General features: G+C 46.0%; 1 protein-coding gene across 1 annotated transcript in view; it reads right to left on the reverse strand.

Moving 5' to 3' along the window:
• LOC309554788 (protein mono-ADP-ribosyltransferase PARP14-like) overlaps nucleotides 1-21,005 on the reverse strand; it is a gene marked incomplete at both ends in the record, with an annotated part of 78,409 nt that overhangs the window by 43,402 nt on the left and 14,002 nt on the right. The window contains 7 exons of the mRNA XM_082256489.1: nucleotides 8,239-8,445; nucleotides 9,797-9,976; nucleotides 10,181-10,243; nucleotides 11,177-11,326; nucleotides 12,597-12,678; nucleotides 16,649-16,870; nucleotides 18,310-18,546. Coding sequence (XP_082112615.1) covers nucleotides 8,239-8,445; nucleotides 9,797-9,976; nucleotides 10,181-10,243; nucleotides 11,177-11,326; nucleotides 12,597-12,678; nucleotides 16,649-16,870; nucleotides 18,310-18,546 — 1,141 coding nt within the window. The remainder of the gene's footprint in view (nucleotides 1-8,238; nucleotides 8,446-9,796; nucleotides 9,977-10,180; nucleotides 10,244-11,176; nucleotides 11,327-12,596; nucleotides 12,679-16,648; nucleotides 16,871-18,309; nucleotides 18,547-21,005) is intronic.

Below are 21,005 nucleotides of genomic sequence, written 5' to 3' on the forward strand. Positions count from 1 at the left end.
ATGCTGTAAAGCAGATAAGAATAAAGTTCATATGCTATAAAACAAAATAAAGTGCAAAATTCATATGTTACAAGACAATTAAGAATAAAGTGCTGGAGGGGCGTGGCGTATGGCGCGGCGGATGGCAGCACTGCTCTGAAGCTCCGCTCGGCCACCCGGGACTTCAGCCTTCAACGACCTACGGGAAGACACAAATTGCGGTCTAATCGCCTCTGCAGCTTCTCCTCATCTCGCTGATGGCGAAGGGGAAGAAAAACTTCCACCAGCACACCAAAATGGATGGATTTCTCCTCTCCAACGCGCCAGGCCTTCACCAACATGGCTCCGGTCGGCAGCCGCGGCCTCCAGCACTTAGTGCTGATCGGCGGGACGGACACTCACCCCCATTAAGGCAAGTGGCTAACCCCGATAGCGGGAATTCATATGGCTCCTCCACGCCTCCCTCACCCACATCGAGAAGCCGTGCCAAGCAGAAGCAGAGGCGAGGGCCCTCTCCCCCCCACTCCATCCCTGCTGAGCAGATGGATCACCGCCTGTCTCCCACCACACCGCAACCACAGGCCTTCCATGCAGCTGATCCGTTTGCGGCCTTTCCTGTGGGAGACCACCCAATATCGGCATCTTTGCTGAAGGATTTGATGCACTCCCTATGGTCCTCCCTACATACGGACATGGTCCAAGGTCTGACCCAGACTAGGAGGGAGATTCACCAGCTAGGGGAGAGGGTAGACTCGGTGGAGAGGTCTATGGATAAATGTACACTGTCCCTCAACACCTTAGTGGCAGCTCATAATGGACATGCTGAAGACATCTCTTGGCTCAAGGACAAAGTCGCTGACCTTGAGGATAGGTCGCGACGAAACAACCTCAAGCTCAGGGGTGTGCCGGAGTCGGTTCAACCCCAAAGCCTGGAGACATACGCCAAGGAGCTGTTCGCAGCGTTAGTGCCTTCCCTGTCCCCCTCTGACCTGACCATTGACAGGATCCATAGGATCCCCAAACCCGGATACATCGCACAAGACCTGCCCCGTGATGTTCTCCTGAGAGTCCATTTTTTCCAGGCTAAAGATAAAATACTTATGGCCTCGAGACAACTGCAAGCAATGCCTGGGGAACACCCACAGATTCAGATCCTTCCTGACCTATCCCGGCATACTCTCCAGAAACGCAGGAACCTGGCTACGGTTACAAAGGCTCTCAGGAACCACCACATTCCGCACAAGTGGAAACACCCGGCACTTTTAACCATCACCCATAACGGCTCTACGGTCACTATTTCTACCATAGAGGAGGGAATGACACTCCTGCGCCGCTGGGGGATTGTCATGGATGCACCGCCTCCACACGGAGCCTCATCTCATCCTTTTCCCGTTCCCATCCAGGGGGATTGGCAAGTGATCTCCTGTAAACGCTCCAACTCTAGACAGGGTTCGAGTAGCAGTGAAAGTGCCTCCCTGCAGTATTCTTCACAGTCCCAGGCCTAGGATGTGAATACTCCCTATGGCCCTTATCTCCTGGTTGCAGGTATTTCCTGCTGTTAGACTTTTTTTATGTCTTTTTTTTTTGTGCTAAGTTCCATTGTTGGATCCCTCCCCTTCCTTGGTTCTGGTTCCGATGCGAGAATGTTCCCCCTGGAGTTTTGCCCCTTTGATGAGTCATGCAACTTCAGCTTCTCCTGTTTTTTTCTTGTTTGTCTTGCTACCATCCAGTACATCCGACCTTGTCACTTGGAGCCACCATGACTATCAAATTTCTCTCCTTAAATGTTAATGGCCTAAGCCATCCGGCCAAGAGATACTCTCTTTGGACCGAATTGTGTAACAGTCGTGCGGATATCGCATCAATTCAAGAGACTCACTTCAAAATCTCTCAACAACCTCGCTTCTCTCACAAGCACTTTCCACACCTTTTTTTTGCCAGCGCCTCTGAGAAGAAACGTGGAGTTCTTATTGCAATCAGAGACACAGTAGCTTTCTCCCTAAAGGACAAGATCTGCGACCCAGAGGGTCGGTTCCTGATCCTCCGGGGTGACTTCAACAACTTGCCTCTGACTCTGGTAGCGGTATACGCCCCGAACTGTCATCAGCAGCGCTTCCTTCACAGGTTGCTTCAAAGAATTTCCACAGATATATATGGTAATTTGGTGTTGTTTGGCGACTTTAATGCTGTTGTCGACCCAGCGCTTGACACCTCAGTGCCCGCCCGGGGTCGACAGCTTTCTCTTGGTCTATTGTTGCACAAGGAGCAGCTGTACGATGTCTGGAGGTGTCAGCATGGCTCGGAAAGGGATTACTCCCATTACTCCTCCAGACATCGTTCATACTCTCGTATTGACTTAATTCTTACGGATCTTCCTTTGCTGGGTAGGGTCTCCTCTTCGGCCATTAGAAACATTACGTGGTCAGACCATGCTGCGGTGGAGATGGTGGTGGAGGAGACGGGGCCCAGGGAACGAACATCTATATGGCGTTGTGACGCCAGGGTACTCCAAGATCCCGCCACTGGTAAGGTGATTGCTGAACATATACGTGAGTTCTTTAAATTTAACGCTTCTTCGGTCTCTGACCCTTGGTTGCTTTGGGGAGCGCATAAAGCTTTTGTCAGGGGCATTTGTATACAACAGACTGCCAGACTGCGAAAGGCATATAATCAAAAGCTTGATGCTCTTCTCTCTGAGATCCGCACCCTGGAAGCCACGCACAAAAGCTCTCCCACACCCTCTGTGACCGCAGCTCTGACTCAAAAAAGGGAAACCCTCCGATCTCACTTACTGGAGCGGTATGATCGCCACCTGAAGGCGCTTAACCTCCGCTACTACGCCCATGCCAATAAAGCGGGTAAATTCTTAGCGTCCAGGGTTAAACAAAAGAGAGCATGTGCCCGTATATCACATCTGACTCATCACAAGACAAGTGCCAAATTGACCCACCCTAAAGACATCGCGAATGAATTCGCAACTTTTTACGGCGCACTGTACAATTTGGCACAAGACCCCTCCACAGTACAACCATACCCTGAAGCCATTAAAACCTTCCTGGACAGGTTGTCCCTGCCCTCTCTCACGGCAGCCCAAGTACAGTTCCTTTCCGCTCCATTTACAGAGGAGGAGATCTCTAAGGCGGTCCGCTCCTTGCCTATCGGCAAGTCTCCGGGTCCGGACGGTCTATGCAATGAGTATTATAAGTTATATAATGACACCCTAAGCCCCTATCTTGTGGCAGTGTTCAATCAAGCGGCCCAGAAGTCAGCATTCCCTAGTGAAATGCTTAGCGCCTATATCACGACCATTCCCAAACCTGGCAAGGACCCCAGCTTCCCTGCCAATTATAGACCAATTTCCCTTCTCAATAGTGACATTAAAGTCTACGCCAAAGTACTTGCCTCACGACTGCAAGCTGTCCTACCCCTTCTGATACATAGTGACCAGATGGGATTTATGCCGGGAAGGCAGACTTCTGACGCCACCAGGCGTATAGTGAATCTGGTACATGTAGCGGAGAGCACTCGAACGCCTTCTCTGCTCCTCACGTTGGATGCAGAGAAGGCGTTCGATAGGGTCAGTTGGTTGTACATGCGTGCGGCCCTGGGGAGGTTTGGATTCACAGGAGGTATACTATCGGCCCTACTAGCACTCTACTCATGCCCTTCGGCCCAAGTCCTCACCTCTGGCACCACCTCGATGCCGTTTGTCATCACCAATGGCACCCGTCAGGGGTGTCCTTTATCTCCGTCCATCTTTAATCTGATGATTGATCCTCTGGCGGAGGCCATTCGGTCTGACGATTCGGTGGAGGGGTTCTGCCTGGGTGACACGGTCCACAAAGTCAACCTCTTTGCGGACGACATTATTGTAACACTCACAAACCCGACCCGCTCGCTCCCTGCGGTCCACCGCACTTTATTGGCATTTGGAGAGGTCTCCTATCATAAAGTAAACACTTCTAAATCCCTGGCGCTTAATATGGGAATTAGCCCGAAAGTAGTGTCCTTGTCAAAATCACTATGCCCCTACCCTTGGACAGAGGTTAGTATCCCTTACCTGGGCCTACACATAACCCCCCGAATCTCTAAACTTATTCCCACTAACTTAGATCCCCTTATTAAGAAGCTCAATAGCACCATGGCGGCTATGTCCAAAGTTGAACTGTCATGGGGGGGAAGAATGGCAGTTTATAAAATGTCAATTTTGCCTCAGGTGCTTTATGTATTCAGGGCGCTTCCAGTCCCTTTTCCCAGGAAATACCTGGAGGCCTTCTCTAGTGGACTGAGAGACTTTATCTGGAGTGGCAAACGAGCAAGAGTTTCTACCTCCACTCTTCAGCTTCCCAAATCCATGGGGGGTGCCAAATTGCCGGATCTTCAAGCGTACTTTTGGTCCACTCGTCTGGACCAACTTAAACACTGGTTTGCCCCTCTCGGTTCCTCTTCTTGGTCCTCTATGGAACGTCACCTGTCTCCCACCGGCAACTTGAGGCAGTTTCTCCTGGGAGACCTTTGGATCCCGTGGTCCCTGTCTGGTTTGCCTCCGACTCTTCAGGTCTCTCTGATGGCCTGGAGGAGGTTGGAAGGCGCCCGGGAGACGCAACTGGAGTTTGCCCCGCTTCACTCTTCCTCTCTACCATTAAGTTGCTTAAGAGCATACCTCCCAACCCTGCGGACATCCGATTTGGAGCGCTCGGGTGTTACCGAGATCTCTCACTTTTACGAAAGTGATGCTCTGATTAACCCACAAGCCCTGATACAAAGGCTAAAAGTCCCGTCTACTCTCTTCCTCCAAGTGCTCAGTGTACATAGCTTTCTTAAAAGGCATCCCCCAAGAGCTAGCCGGATTCCCCTTAAAGTTTGGACTCACTACAACTCCGTTAGGAAACCAGCCAAGGGTATCTCCATGTTTTACGACATACTCTACCAAAAACCCGACCTTCCCAAGACGTTGTCAATGCAAAGGTGGGAAACTGAGCTGAACCTCCAGTTCACCCCGACTCAGTGATCCCACGCTCTCTCATATACTTACCAATACTCTCATTGCTCAGCACACTGGGAAATGATGCTGAAAATCTCCAATAGATGGTACTACACACCTAGTAGGCTGGCGAAAATTTTCCCAAGCATCCCGGATACCTGTTGGAGAAACTGCGGTCACAGAGGCACACTGGCCCATATCCTTTGGGACTGTCCGTCCCTGACTAGTTTCTGGCACTCAGTGTTCAGATGTATAGCCGATTGTACGGGTATTATACGCCCTCCTAAGAAGGAACTCGCCCTTTTGAATTTGGGACTGGACGATTATCCGGTCGCCTATAGACAGATGCTGTTACATATTCTATTGGCTTCCAGGGTGCTGATACTACGTCGCTGGAGATCTCTTGATATTCCAAATTTTTCTGAAGTGGTTAAGATTGTTAATGCCAATTTTGCCATGGAGAAGTCCTTAGCTTTCAACTCCTTGTCATACAAGAAATTCAGAGTAGCCTGGCAGTACTGGAAATACTCCTCCTGAATTGTTCCTACAGATGGGTGGGTGGGTGGGGACCCCCCTGTGGCAAGTATGTTCCCACTGGGGGTTACGGGGGTGTCCTCTTCCTTCTCACCAACTCGCACATGAGTGGACTGAGGTGGATTCCGATCTGCCCATCAAGTTTGTGTTACCTGATAGATCCAGTTGTTGAATTTGTATGACAATGTTGGCAGTTGTTTGACCTGATTCGGCTCGCATCTTAGTCGGAACCTTCCTCTTCCCCCCCCCCCTCCTTTTTGTTTTGTTTTTCCTCCCTCCCCCCCCACCTCCATCCTTTCACTTGGGATATTGTATTGCATTGTACTTGCAAATTGTTGGACTTGTTGACGTGTATCTGTAATGCGTTCATTTTTCCTGTAATGTCGATTTCTTTAATAAAAAATATTATTCAAAAAAAAAAGAATAAAGTGCTAAGTGCTAGATTCCAATCAATATAAATAGTGGCAATAAATGAAAGTTCTTTTGAATGCAGTTCATGAAATCTCCTAGATCAACAAAATTGTTCTTCAGTGTGGTATGTTATTATAATCTATCACCAACTAATAGCTCGTTCACCCGATAATGCTCAGTTAAATGTACACCCACCAAATGGCCATGACCCCCTTTAACTAAAAATGAGGTAAAAAAACACCTAGTTTATGTCTCCTTTGGGTTCTTCTTGCACCTTTCAGGGGTTTTAAATATCTCTCCTCCTCCCCACCAATATAGTGTAATACCATTTAATACCTGTACATACGATACAATAAAAAAGTTGCTTACATTATAAAGTGCCCTTGCCCAGCACTGGGAATACCTGCATAAAGTTTTGGGGAAACGGCGCTGCTCTGCTCTCGCTCTGGCGTGCGTTTCACTGGTGTTTCCCCAACTTTTTAATTGTTTTGTGTTTAGGAATAACAAACAGTATTACACTATATTGGTTCCCTTTCCTGTATTATGCGGTTCCATGGTGGAAAGGAGGAGAGTTATTTAAAATCCCGAAAAGTACAAGAAGAACCCAAAGGAAACATATAAAACCAGGCTTTTTTTGACCCCCTTTTTTTTTGTTGGTAATAGTTTTTAACAACATACCACATTGAAGAACAATTTTGTTGATCTAGGACAGGGGTGTCAAACTCAATTTATTTGCGGGCCGCATCAGCTTTATGATTGCCCTCGAATGGGCCGGTTGTATCTGTAAGACTGGAAGTCCAGAGCATCCTCTACCCTTACATAAGATGACAAGAGCCTCCCCACCATCAGAAGTTGAGCCCCCCCCACCCTCCCTTACATCACAGTGCACCCCCCTTACATCACAGTGCACCCCCCTTACCTGCTGCTGGGAAAAGGCTAGAGGCATTTCTGGAAAGCAGAAAGTACAGGGTCTGGAGGAGGGCTGGAGCTCTTCTGCAGCTGCAGGAGAGGTGCGATGGCCGCATAAAATGGCCTGGAGGGCCTGATTCGGGCCGGGGGCCTTGTGTTTGACATGTGTGATCTAGGGGATTTCATGAACTGCATTCAATAGGACTTTAATTTATTGTCACTGTTTATATTGATTGGAAACTAGCACTTAGCACTTTATTCTTTTTTTTTTTTACTCAAGAAAAAAGCTTTATTGAGAAAGAAATACACACCATTACAAATAAGACTGTCAGAAGACAGCAACAGACTGCAAACATTATGCAAGTAACCCACAACACTCCCCACAGCAATAGTGCAAAGGATTGTAGTACTAGGCACATAAGACATAAAATGGTATAAGGAAATGCGTGTAACACACTCAACCCATCTACCCCTACAAAAAGCAGAACGGATATGCATCCCCGAGATCTACATTAGCAATCGATCCAGAATGAGATCATTAGGGGCCATGCCCGGACTGTTCAACCATATACCCCACACCTTGGAGAACTTCTGAGGTGCCCCTCTATGCTGGTAAATAACCTTCTCCATACGCAGAGTATTACCCATCTGTTCCAACCAAATCTTGTAAGTAGGTGGCTCCGGAGCTATCCAATGTCTCAGGATAAGTAAACGGGCCTGAAAGAGAGCCCGAGATGCGGCCTCTCTCAAAAACCTGTCCTCCACTATTTGATCCAAGATCCCTAAGATACAGTGACGGGGATCCCCGGGAATATCCACCCCCAGAGCCCTAGTTATGGCAGATAACACAGTGGACCAATATCTATGCAGCTTTGGACATCGCCACAACAAATGAATCAAATCCCCCATCTCTCTCCGGCATCGTCCACAATGGTCATCGTCACGACCCATGGCATGAAGTTTTAGGGGAGTGTGATGTACTCAGAGTCGGATGTAAAGCTGTGAAACCTGATGGGAAACGTTGAGAGAGCAGCTACATACTGCCTCCAAGGCCTCCTCCCACTGTTCTCCCAGGATCTCTAGCACTTTATTCTTAATTGCCTTGTATGAATTTTTCACAGCTTATGAATTTTGCATTTTATTTGTGTTTTACAGCATATGAACTTTGCACTTTATTCGTATCTGCTTCACAGCATATGATTAGAATTCATAAAATAGTCAGATATATAATAAGGACCAATTTATATTGGGTGCGCGTGCTTTGTTATACTGTTTGTGTTTGTAAATGCTAAAAGTTATATTTTTTCCCCTGACTGCCAAGTTCTTCTGATACTTCAGGGAAAATGTCTGTCTTGTGTTCAGTTTAGAGGTTATTCCTTGCTTGTAGCGCATTGTGCGTGTATTGACCTAACTCAACTCACCAGTCGGCCTCAGGTGGACGGGTTCGGGTTGGGGCGGAGCGGCCTCATCTCTCTTCTTCATACTCTCATAGAAATCCTTCAGTATAGTTTGCTGAAATAGAACCACTTTCACGGTCTTAAGAGAGCTGACCAGCTTTGACTTGGTAAAATCCACCACGGCATCAAGGACTGAATCAGCTGCTGCCGAGGGCTTTATTCGCCCTGCACCTGCATCGCATAAACATTCAAGTACATTTAGTAAATAGAACAGTCTTGTTTCGCTACAGAGCAATACAAGTCGAGAATATCATTATATTACAGGTCAATATATTACAATTGGTCACTTTACAAGGCTCCAATCCCATTTCCTAGGAAAGCAGAACAATAGAAGATTGATATGCCCCCTATCTCTTTAAATAAATTCTTTGCACTATGCTTTAATGATAGAAGAACTATGCATAGTGCATTTAGTAATTTGTCCCATGGTGCTAAGTGCTTCCTGAGCCTAGCTATGAAGTTGGCTGGGTGTTCCCCTTCTCCCTTCAGGGCCATTCTACAATACAGCTAGGGAGAAGATGACTACTTCAGACACCTGTCTCAGCTCCAAGCACTTTCCCAAAACAAGCAGCTGCAAGAGGAAAAGTATCGAAAGTCTCTGTCTCCTCCCTAGCTATATTGTAGGATGGCCCTGAAGGGAGAAGGAGGATGCCCAGGCGACCTCATAGCTAGGCTTAGGAAGCACTTTGTCCCATGGGGAACAGAACAGACATAGGTCTTCCATTATTAAAGTATAGTGCATAAGGCAAAGGGCTATTCACCAGTATTGCCTAAGGTCTTCCTGCAACTGATTTTTGTTCCCATTACTGACTTACCATGCCTTGTTTTGTAATATAAAGTCTAAATTAAGGAAAAAATGAGTGTGTGCTTCATTGATGACAAGCTTTTGGCTGTGTGGATCATGGATTTTCCTCAGAAAAATAGGATGTCCTACACTAATCAAGAAGCCACAATCATGACAGAAAATGGACACATGGTTTGGTTCAATTTTGGCTACATGCTCTTACCATACTTATGCATACAACCTGCATGCTAACAATATAAGTAGAAAAGCAGGGCTAGAGGAATATGATGAGAGGTCTCAAGATTGGTGAAAGAAAATTCAACAATCTTTGATTTTCTAAAGACACAATGCTCATAGCTGAAGATGTTGAGGAGCTGAAGGACCTCAAAGAGAAAACCAACAAGTGAAAATTGAGGACTTCATCAAGAAAACTGAGGTTATGGCAATTGGATGGATGGTAAGGACGCATAAGTAGAAGACAGCTTCTGTGTCCATGGATCAACTATATACAATGAAGGATCCAGCAGTCAAGAAATTTGACACAGACTGGAACTTGGAAGGGCAAGAGTAAAAGACCTAGAAACGATCTTCAAAAGTACTGATGTTTCTATAAGTACAAAGATCAGAATTGTCCAGGCTTTGGTATTTTATGTCACTTTCTATGGACGCCAACGCTGGACAATGAATATCATACTGGATTCTGAGGAGCAAGTCAGAGAAAAATCTGATTTTGTTTACCAGTTCCTAAAGCGGGGAAAGCCACCGAGGTGGCCTGATACTTCTCACACTCCTGCAGGGCATCCAGGACAAGTCCCTTGATGGTTGCTGGGTCGTTTGCGCCAGCCACATGGAGAATCCATTTACAATGTCTGAGGTTTCCAGCCTCAGTGATGATATGTCCCTTGTTAGGCTGGACACCTGGAAGAAAGAGAACGATATATGGTACACGGTATGGTTACTTGGCATCCATGTGCTACCATCTGTTCTGTAACCCAACCTCACCTTATAGCCATGTACCGTACACACAAGTCTGTTGTGGTATATTGGTGCATTATCTACTTGTCAGAAAACATTTTTGGCATTTGAAAAAAAAAAAAAAACAATGGCAAAAGTAAAATTTACCAAGTTTTCTGGCAGACTCTTCAACCTCTGTTCCCGCAGCTTCAAGAATGGCCTTTGAAAGACCTAGGAATAGAAATATTGGAAGCAGTTACACTCAGCAGCAGGCCCAGGGCATTTTTTCCAGGGGGAATGCAGGGGAACGCAGTTCCGGCACCTCCAGCACTGAAAGTATGTAATGGCAAGGGTCGCTGGGGTAGGGTGGGGTGTGATGGAAGGTCCACTGATGCTGGGGAATCTATTGTTGCTAGAGAGGATTTAGTTTTGTGTGGTGGCCTATTGTTGCTGGTGGGGTCAATTGTCGTTGCAAGGGATCCCCTGTTGAGGCAGGGGTCTATTGGTCTATAGAGCATAGAGTCTATTGATACTGGCTGCTGGGAGATCTGTTCTTGCTGCTGGGGGTCAATTGCTGCTGGAGTGATATTTTGTTGCAGGGGTCCAAAGTTGCTGGGGAGGTCTATTATTAGAGAATCTATTGTTGTTGGGGGTGTATATTGTTGCTGGCTGCAGGGGATCTATTTTACTGCTTTTCTTGTTATTACTAAAATTCCATACAAATTAATTAGCACGACATAATGATACTTGGCTTTGTATTCTCTAAATGAGGCAGTGCTGGGAGGTTGGTAGGGGGTGGTACTAAGGGACGGTGCTCGGAGGTGGGTAGGGGGTGGAATTAAGGGACGGTGCTCGGAGGTGGGTAGGGGGTGGAATCAAGGGATGGTGCTCGGAGGTGGGTAGGGGGTGGAATCAAGGGACGGTGATCGGAGGTGGGTAGGGGGTGGAATCAAGAGACGGTGATCGGAGGTGGGTAGGGGGTGGAATCAAGGGACGGTGCTCGGAGGTGGGTAGGGGGCGGAGACAAGAAGTGACTCAGAAGGGGGGAGTTCCTGCACCTATTCTCTGAGAAAAAAAAGCCCTGAGCAGGCCAAATATACTATCTTCAATATTGCATTTCAAAAGCTAGCACATATTGACACCTCTTGGTTCTCAGGGATTTACCTGCACACAGGGTAAAACTGCTGTTGGAAGAATTGACAATAATTTCTGCATCCTCTTTGGTTATATCTCCAGTCTTCACTTGATAAGTGACAGATCCAACTTTCATTTCATGAACACCTGGTGATGGAGTTGTCACTGCCCCAAAGAAAGCTGCAAGAGAGAAATATAAATGATGGTATTAAAATAAACTAAGCCCAGGAACAAAAATAGAATATATTTCAGGTTACTAAAAATAGAATATATTTCAGGTTACTAATCCTTAGATGTGGTGGCTGCATTAGTTTTCTTTTTTTAAGACTAAGAACATTTTCAGAGAGTGCAATAATATACCATTTGATCCTGTCAGAAATGTAGTGAGGCACACTCGAGACACGCAAGCCCTCAGGCACACTAGAAACACCGAGGTACACAAGAGACACTTGAGTCCTCAGGCACACTAAAGATACTGAGGCACATCAGAGACACTCGAGCCTTCAGGCACACTGGAGACACAAAAGGTACACTAGAGACACGGAGGCAGCTAAGGAAGCACAGAGGACATAGGGAACAGTAGGCAGGAAAGGAGGACAAGCGAGGTTAGTGCAAGAGCTGAGCTCTAATTAAGTGTAACAACATGTTGTTTGATTGCCATGTCACATGTCACTTCACAATTTAAAGCGGCACTGTCTCTAAAATGCTTATAGGGGAGTGTGACAGAACCCACTATCACTGTGTGGTTTGGAAGGGACTGTGCACAAGCCTCCTACCGACAGACTATGGGCTAGAAAATATTGGACACCTGGGGACATGCTGGCATTGAGTTAATGTAATGTAATTCTACAGCCCTTCGACCCCCCCCCCCCCCCTCTTGTTGATGTGTCTAATTGTGTTGATTCATGACACATAGACAATGGTCTGGACTGGAGACATCTCTCCGCAGGGGGGGTGTATTGAGAGACTGCCTGTTTACCATAATCTCATTAGGTTATCTGTAGCCTGTTTCAATGTACAAATGTTCAGTTCCTATTGGTTGTTCCTTGTCCCCTTCCCCCCTTTGGCAAGGTTAAGGGGAGTTTCCCTAACTGTATGTCTTGGAATTTAAAAAACAGTTTAATCTCTGCATGCTGAACCCTCAACACCTGTGTGGATTGTCTCGTGATTGAGGGGTTAAGGGCTGGGTATGGCTTCTCCCCAGGCTGTGGGTGCGTTTGGAGGACAGGAGACACAGGTCCGGCGGATGTGCCCACCTGGGGTACGAAGATCCGTTACAGGGAGACTCGACACTGGATCCCAAGGAGAGATATGCAGTATGTTACAAGTTTGTTTTGGGGTTTACATTTATTATAAGCCAAAACACCACATTGTAAAAACATATATTTGTGCCTGTATGGCCAAATAAACAAAATACATTTCAAATAATCTCATGGTAAAAAAAAATTACTTGATTCTGCCCCAGCTGGTTTTTGGTTGGTGGTCTCGTTGGTAGTAGTTTCAGAGTACTTTGCCAGTTGGCTTGAGAATGCCTGTACATAAATAACTCAAGAAAATGTGAATTTTACCCCAAAGATATGAATGTGTAAGAAAACAATAACAACTATGAGGTATTTGGGTACTATGCAATTGTTCCAGCCACTTGAAGATTATCATTTGGACATTAATGGGAAAACAGAAAAAGTGACGAGGAGCACACCTTTTACAAATTTTAAGTCTAAATAAAGGCAATTTTTTTTAGTTTTGGGTAGAGCGGGGAAGTTTTGTGTGTGTATGTGGGGTCATTAACCCCCCTTTCCTCCTAATGCCTTGCTCTACATTAAAGTGGCTATTCAGCTTAAGAGCGAGCAGCCACTACACTATTAACTCTCTACCATTTCTAGCTAACTACACCCGATTTTGGGAACATTACTACCCAGGATAGGAACCTCAAGTCTATACCTTACCTAAAGGATGCCATGCTGTATGGGTGAGAGCCTCGCTGTGTGAAACTTGCATTTAAAGCGGACTATAGCCCAAGAACTAAAAACATTTTTTTGGGGAATGGGTAGGAGTACGATGTAACTGATACCCATTCACATGGGGGGGTTTGGGATCTGGGGGCCCCCCTGTTAAAGGGGGCTTCCAGATTCTGATAAGCCTCCCACCTGCAAACCCCCACAACAACAGCCCAGGGATGTCGGGAAGAGGTCCTTGTCCTCATCAACATGGGGACAAGGTGATTTGGGGGGCAACCATGTTGAGTGCAAGCGGCCTGGTATGGTTCAGGAGGGGGGGTGGGGTGCTTGCTCGTCCCCCCCTATTCTGGCCTGCCAGGCTGCATGCTCGGATAATGGTCTAAAATAGATTTTGGGATGGACCCCACACCGTTTTTTTTTTTTTTGTTTTTTTTTACATTTTGGTATGGAGTTCCCTTTAAAATCTTTAAAATCTATACTGGACCCCATGCCTTTTTTTTTTAATTCTGTTATAGGGTTCCCCTTAACCACTTAAATATAGGGCACTTTCACCCCCTTCTTGCCTAGACCAATTTTCAGCTTTCAATGCTTATTGGGAAATCTTGGTCAGCTTGGCATGGCACTGCTCCCTGTCTTTAGCAATGGTGTCTATGGGAAATCTTGGTCTGCTTGGCAGGGCACTGAGCACAAACTATAAGCGACAGCGACACAAAAATTGGGGAGCACCGAGAGGGGACCCAGGACTACACCATATCCATACATTTTAAAAGTGGAGTATGCCTGTTCACTACACTGACTGCACTAACCTGACTCAACACACTAGCCACTAACTACCTGCCTAATCTCTAACACATTATACAAGGCTGCCATGTCAGCAGCAGCCTTATATAGTGTGGGTTGTGGACTTGAGCCCCTGAGCCATGATTGGCTAAAGGCACCCTGTCTTTTGCCAATCATGGCTCTGACAGGACATTGTGCTGTGATTGGCCAAAGCATACAGGTCAGGCGCATGCTTTGGCCAATCACAAGCACTTAATGCACTGTAATCGCGCAATGCGATATGGGCCGCCGAACTTTCACGCTGAGCGCCCCGGGTGTTCGTGTGTTCAGTCGAGTCGAACTTATGCTCGACTTCAACATCAAGTCCATCACTAATCTGGAGATATCTCTATTTATAACTATATATACCCGGGTATATGTTCATAGTTCCTCCAGGGCTCCACTTGGGCCCTTTGCTTACAATACCTGTTTGTACTTGTACTGTTATTAATCTCTTCTTATGTAAAGTTTATATTATTTCTAGACTGGTGTGCATCTACATTATATACTTATTGTTAATGTTATATGCTGGTTGCAGTAGTTCTTCTGCTCCCAATTACTTTTCTTAGATTACTAAATAATTTCCAAGGGAGAGAACCCCCCTGTTTAGTGGCCCTGTCCTGGGTGGAGGCACTGCCAACTTTCTTATCAAACTCTTGCTTCCACTTAGTGAAATATTCTAGTTCTCCTATTTATCTACAGGCTTAGTGCAATATCCTGTTGGGGGGGGGGGGGGGGGCATTGCTCATAACCTTCCACAAGAGAAGTCTACACATGTTTAAAGTTACTTACAGTTGACTGACTTCCAACAGAAGTAGCATGTTAGTCAACAGTAAGTTGACTTGCACATACATCTTTACTTCGACCTTTACTTTCCAAGGATTTTAATAGACCACTTGGACTTTTTCTTCCTTCATATCATATGTTTCTATTTTCTGTGTTTCATTATGACAGCTCAGTACCAGCTACAGGCAGGGCTTTTTTTCTCAGAGAATAGGTGCAGGAACTCCCTTTTTTTTACTTTCCCCTTGTCTCCGCCCCCTACCTACCTCTATGAACCGTTCCTTGGTTCCACCCACTACCCACCTCCCAGTACCATCCCTTTTAGAAAAAACAGAACCAAGTAACATTTGTGGTACTAAGCAATTTTGTACGGAACTTTTTATTGTTAACCGCTTGCCGACCACCGCTCGACTATTTACTGCGGCAGTCAGCCCCTCACAGGCAGTAGTAATACGTCGTTAGCCTGTGAGGTACTAGGGAGCGAGCGCGCGCCCCCGGAGGCACGCTCCCGCGCGGTCACGGACCCCCCGCGTGTGTGACCGGTGGACCCGATGTCCGCCGGTCACTCGCCGATCGACGGTGAAGAGGTAGTAAGGCAGGCGGCTGATGTAAACAAAGCCGCCTTTCATTCTCCCCTGTGTAGGAATGGTGATCATACGGTTCTACTATATAGGACCGTTGATCACTGTTCCTACACCTCAAGCCACAGCCAATCACAGTTAGAATCACGCCCCTAGGGACACACACAACCCCTCCCTCTCAAAAAAGTTAACCCCTTCACTGCCAGTGTAATTTTACAGTAACAGTGCATATGTATAGCACTGATTACTGCAGTAATGTCACTGGTAACCCCAAAAGTGTCAAAAATGTCAGTCAAGGGTCCGATCTGTCCGCCGCAATGTGGCAGTCCCGCAAAAAAAAATTGCAGATCGCCGCCATTACACGTTAAAAAAAAAAACAACAAAAATTACAAAATTCTTTCCCTTTGTTAGTAAACGCAATAACCTTTGCGCAAAATCAAAATACGCTTTTTGCAATTTTTTTTTACCAAACATATGTACCATAAAACAAATTGGCTGAAAATGTTAAAAAATTTAGATTTTTACATTTTTTTGGGGGGGAATTTCATATAAAAAAAAGTGAAAAATATTGTAATTTTTGCAAAATTGACGCTCTTTTTTTGTTTATAGCGCATGATCAAAAAATCGCACAGGTGATCAAATACCACCAAAAGAAAGCTCTGTTTGTGGGAAAAAAAGGACGTCAAATTCGTTTAGGTACAGCGTTGCATGACCGCGCAATTGTCCGTTAAAGTCACGCAGTGCCGAATCGCAAAATAGGCCCTGGTCAGGAAGGGGGTAAAATCTTCCAGGGCTTAAGTGGTTAACAAAAAGGCAGTAAAATTGATCCCCTGCAGCCAACAACAATTGACTCCCCAGTAACAATAGATCCAGCCAGTGACAATGGGTCCCCAGCAGCAACAACAGATCTCCCAGCAGACAGCATCAATAGACCCTCCAGCAGCCGGCTGCTCACTAAACAGTAGATCCCTCCCAGCAACAACTGACCCCTCAGCAACATAAGAACCACCCCATCAACAATGAACACCCCTGCAAAATGAGATCTCTTCCAGAAAAAATAGATCCCCATCAGCCACACTAGACCTCCCCAGCAGCAATAAACCCTCCTGCAGGAATATATTCCCCACCAGCAACAATAGATCCCTCAGCAGCTAGCATCAATAGACAATGTAGCACAACCACAGCCATTACATACATTCAGTGCTGGAGGTGCCGGGACTGCGTTCCCCCGCGTTCCCGCTGAAAAAAAGCCCTGTCTACAGGAGATAGCAGAAGAATATACACCAAGATAGTCATGTGGGATCTGGAAACATCCAAATCTGCTCCATCCTAGTAGACAAAAGCACCCTCTTTGATATTACCTTGATTGTGTCACCGTCACTAGGGTAAAGTACCAGGTGAACTTCCTGAAGGTTCTGCCTGTTTTTGCTGGAGCTAAACTGGAGGATCTCCTCAAACATCACAGAGGCCACCAAAGTCTTTGGAAAGCTGAGACCCCCGGCTCCAATAGCTGGGAATGATATTGATTTCCTCTGGTTCTGTTCTGTCATAGTCAAGCAGTTTTTAATGATATCCTGAAGTATCTGAAACAGAAAAGACCTGAGGGTAAGGCACTTTTAGTTGAACAACAATGAAGACTATCATGGGAAACACAAACAATCCATTGTCTTCTACATCACATTTTACAAAAGACCTGCAATACACTAAGATGCTGTCCCGTCATATGGCGCTTTTCCACTGCATGGAACCGAACGGTTCGGCTCGCTTTTGTGCTTTTCCACTGCTGGTACCGCATGGTACGGTGTAGGAACGGTTCGGTACGGTACGGCGGCGCTTTTCCACTGCATGGAACCGAACGGTACGGCTCTCAAAAACAGTACCTACTCGATTGTGGTTCCAACAGGTACCATACCATATCCCACAATCCTTTGCATGCAGTCTGTGACAGTATTCACCATCACTGGAATTTAAAGACAGATAAGTAATGGTTTGGATTGCTTCATATTTGCCAGCAATATCTCCATATAGAAATATTAAGATTTATTCTCATTTGCCATGAAATCTGTAATTCCTAAATGCGGTGTATATTACATATCTTTCAATGTCAGCAAGGTTTTCCTTTTGTTTGTGTATTGGGAAGGAATGTGGATTGCCCTGTCTCATTGTAAGTGCTAATGACCTCCCATTGTTCTGTGTCTGGCTATTGTGTACATTGATTGCCCCCTGGGGGTTTCTGTCTCATTGCACATGGCAGTCCTTCTGGTCAAGCTATCTGACCAATCCCTGCTGACTCATTTTCAAGTCCTCATTTGCATGGCTAAGGAGGACCTGAAAGGAGACCACAGGTACTTTACAATTGACTAATAGGAAAGCGGTTGTTTTGAGTTCCTTCACCTCAATCTAGAGTTCTGTCTCTTATTGGGGGAATCTGCTGCAAGGGATTGCTATGTCCTCCATACTCCCTTGGATAATCACTGAGCTCTTGTAAGAGCTTGTGTAAGAGCTTGTTCGTGCTGCACTCTCTGGGGAAAGAGAGGTTCACCCACAGGAACCTGGAGCCTTGTCGTAGGTCCAGGGTGGGTAGGAGATGCCAAGACCCTAACCAAGCTGCAGGGGTTCATGGAGTTTGAAGTGCTTACGGTGTCTGTTGTAGTGCTTAGAGCCCTCGGGAAGCACTAGGAGCATCTGTCAACGGAGGTACCCACTCAGGGGTGCCCTGTTCCGTTACACAGTCACTACTAGTCACTGATTGGTCAGAGAATCCCACCCACCCCGTTGTTATCCCACCCACTTAACTTTAGTACTACTTTAGTGGAAAAGAAAACCATACCGTACCGTACCGAACCGTTTCAACACCGTACCATGCGGTACCAGCAGTGGAAAAGCAAACCGGGCCAAGCAGGGCCAAGCAGGGCCGAGTAGAGCTGAGCCGGTACTTGCAGTGGAAAAGTGCCAATAGTTTATTATTTTACATTGGTAATTTCATTTGTATCTGTACTACACACTGTAGACTTGCAGTTACCTTTTCTGAAGCTCCTTGTCCATTGTCCCAGGCAGGAGCCACAACATGAAGCACCTCTTGACAGTTAAGATTGCAACCACTGGTTTTAAAGATGGATCCCGGAGACACCTGTGCACCTGAACTGGCATTGCTCAGAAGCTGCTGTAAATTGGGTCCAGCCCGAGACAGCAAGGCTTTGGATATTAAATAAATGTTCATATTCAGCGATAATGGCACACTGTTAACGATGATGTCTGTCTGCCATGGGAACCAATCACAAATGTTATTAAATAAAATGAGAAAAGCAACCTTCTACATAACAGGTGAAAATTATATGCAGTATATCTAAAGCTTGGAAGAAATGTAGATGTTTTACAGATACATGTAGGTGCTGTATATGGTTAGTGAGGTCTTGAAAGACTCAGGTCTATCTGGTTCAACCTCTCACAAACTTTGTTGCCCAGAAGAAGGTAACACAACCACCCCCTCCCCCAAACACCCTCACAACTATGGCTAGCCTTTGATCCCTCAAGACAGTCAGGTCTATTCTTTTTTAAAAGTTTCCAATACAACATTCTATGGTAGGTCATTCCATGTTTTAAAACTTTAATATTTCTTATACTTTGCCTTCCCTGGCACCCCCCTCTACCATAATTAACCTTTCCGTTTCCATTACATATCTTATTTTAGACCTAGTGATGTCATCTCTAGGCAATACAGGCAGATCATGGCTGGTGGGAGGCGGGCTGGGTGCTGTATACAGCTTCCTGAAAATATCTCAACAAGGTTTGATTGAGAGCAGCAGGAGCAAATGATTCACACTGCTATGGATTGGCCCTGTGAGGAGGGGAATAGCGGGGAGAGCCACTGCCCTTGGGCACAACACTTGTAGACAAGTAATGGGTACTGTACTGCTGTCCCAGCGGGAAGTTAGGGGTTAACTACACTCCCAGGTTTTTCTTGGGTACCTCTGGTCCTGTATGCTATAAGAGGGAAGAGGGCCTGGATCAAAGGGGAAATATTACACGCATTCAGACAGGAATGTTCTGCGTGGTACTATCGCCAAAATCTGAATGACCTGTGTCCTGTTGAAACCGGAGCTGAATTCCAGACATGGAACCAATATTATACTTTTGCTTTTTACTTTTACACAGACAGAGACTGCAGGTTCAGCTATGCTGAATCCTGTGATCTCTCCCTGTCTGTCACAGAGAAGATCCGCCTGCTTTGTTTACACAAGCGGGCGGAGTTTCTCACTGCTTCCCCGACGATCGGGGAAGAGAGACGGTGATCACCGCCTCTCCTCCTCTGGCCCGACTCCCACTGTGTTTAAACACAGCGGGAGCAAGCCTCTGGCGGCGTGCGCGTGCCGCCGAGACAGGGAGGAGTCCAGCGACGTAGGTTTACGTCGCTAGACCCAGGGTAGCCACCTTGCTGCAGTAGCAGCAACATGAGCGGTCCTTATGTGGTTAATAAGGCGATCGGTCTGTAACTTGCACATAAGGTTACATCCTTCCCTTCTTGTGGGATTAACGTAATGTGGGCCAACAGGGACTCCTTCCTTAACCCATTCCCTTCTCCTATACTGGTAAAGTAAGCACATAATTTGGGAATAAACTGTTCTTTACATTTTTTTTATTAGAGGGTCGAATAGATATCCGTCCCCGGGCTTTTACCTGTGGATGTATTTTTTAAGGCTATATCAATTTCTTTTTCTGATATAGGGTCTTCTAGTCTTTTTAGTTTTTCTTCTTCTAATATTGGTAATTGTGCTTATTTAATGTATTCCTGTAGTTCCATTGTTCTCTTTTGTTCCATTTCCTGCAATCCTTTTTGTCTCACTGTGTACAAGGCGCTGTAATAATCCCGGAATACCTCTGCAATCTCTCTAGTCGAAATATACCTTCTCACCCTGCTTATCTTTCATTTTACTTATATAATTCCTTGCTTTTTTACTTTGAACTATTTTTGCAAGATGTTTCCCGGGATTATTACCCCACCTGTATCTATCTGCAGCTACTCTGTTAAAGGCTTTTCTTGTTTCCTGTTCTAATAATTCCTTTTATTCTTCACTCTTACCCATCAGGAACTGCTGTATTTATCCCTCCCCCATTCTTTTATGTGCCTGCTCCAACTCGTATATTTCTTTTATAATCATATTTTTCTTACTGGCCATCTCCCTCTTTTTTTAGCCCCCAAGGATATTAATATTCCTCTTATGTAAGCCTTGTGTGCTTCCCACACTATGGCTTTTGCTGCTTCCAATGTTCCGTTCCAGCGGCTCCAGTCGACGTCTGATGACGAAACGCGTAGGGCGGAGCCACGTACGCCACACGTCACTTCCGGTCTGAGTGGTTCGGAGTCGTGGAATGTGGAAGCAGTAGCGTCCCGGCGTCCGCTAGACAGCTGATGTGATCGGTCCGAATAGTAAGTCATCTACACTTGCCTATGCTACTTCTACTGTATACTACGCCATTGGGGTTCCTTTGTTCTCTCTGTTTGAGCACCACAGATTTGAACACCCGAGGGAGGCGACTCCTAGAGACCGAAGGAACTCCGGACTGAATCAACCTTTTCTCCTTGTGGCTGGTTACTATACATCCTTGGCCTAGGAGAGAAATTAATTGGGTGAGAGAGTGTCACCTATTGGTTTCACCTTTTGGACACCCATTACACCTTATTCTTTTTAAATCACTAATTTCACCAATATCCACATT

Source organism: Pelophylax lessonae (genome assembly GCF_965119305.1).
Source record: "Pelophylax lessonae genome assembly, chromosome: 4".
In the NCBI taxonomy this organism is placed as follows: Eukaryota; Metazoa; Chordata; class Amphibia; order Anura; family Ranidae; genus Pelophylax; species Pelophylax lessonae.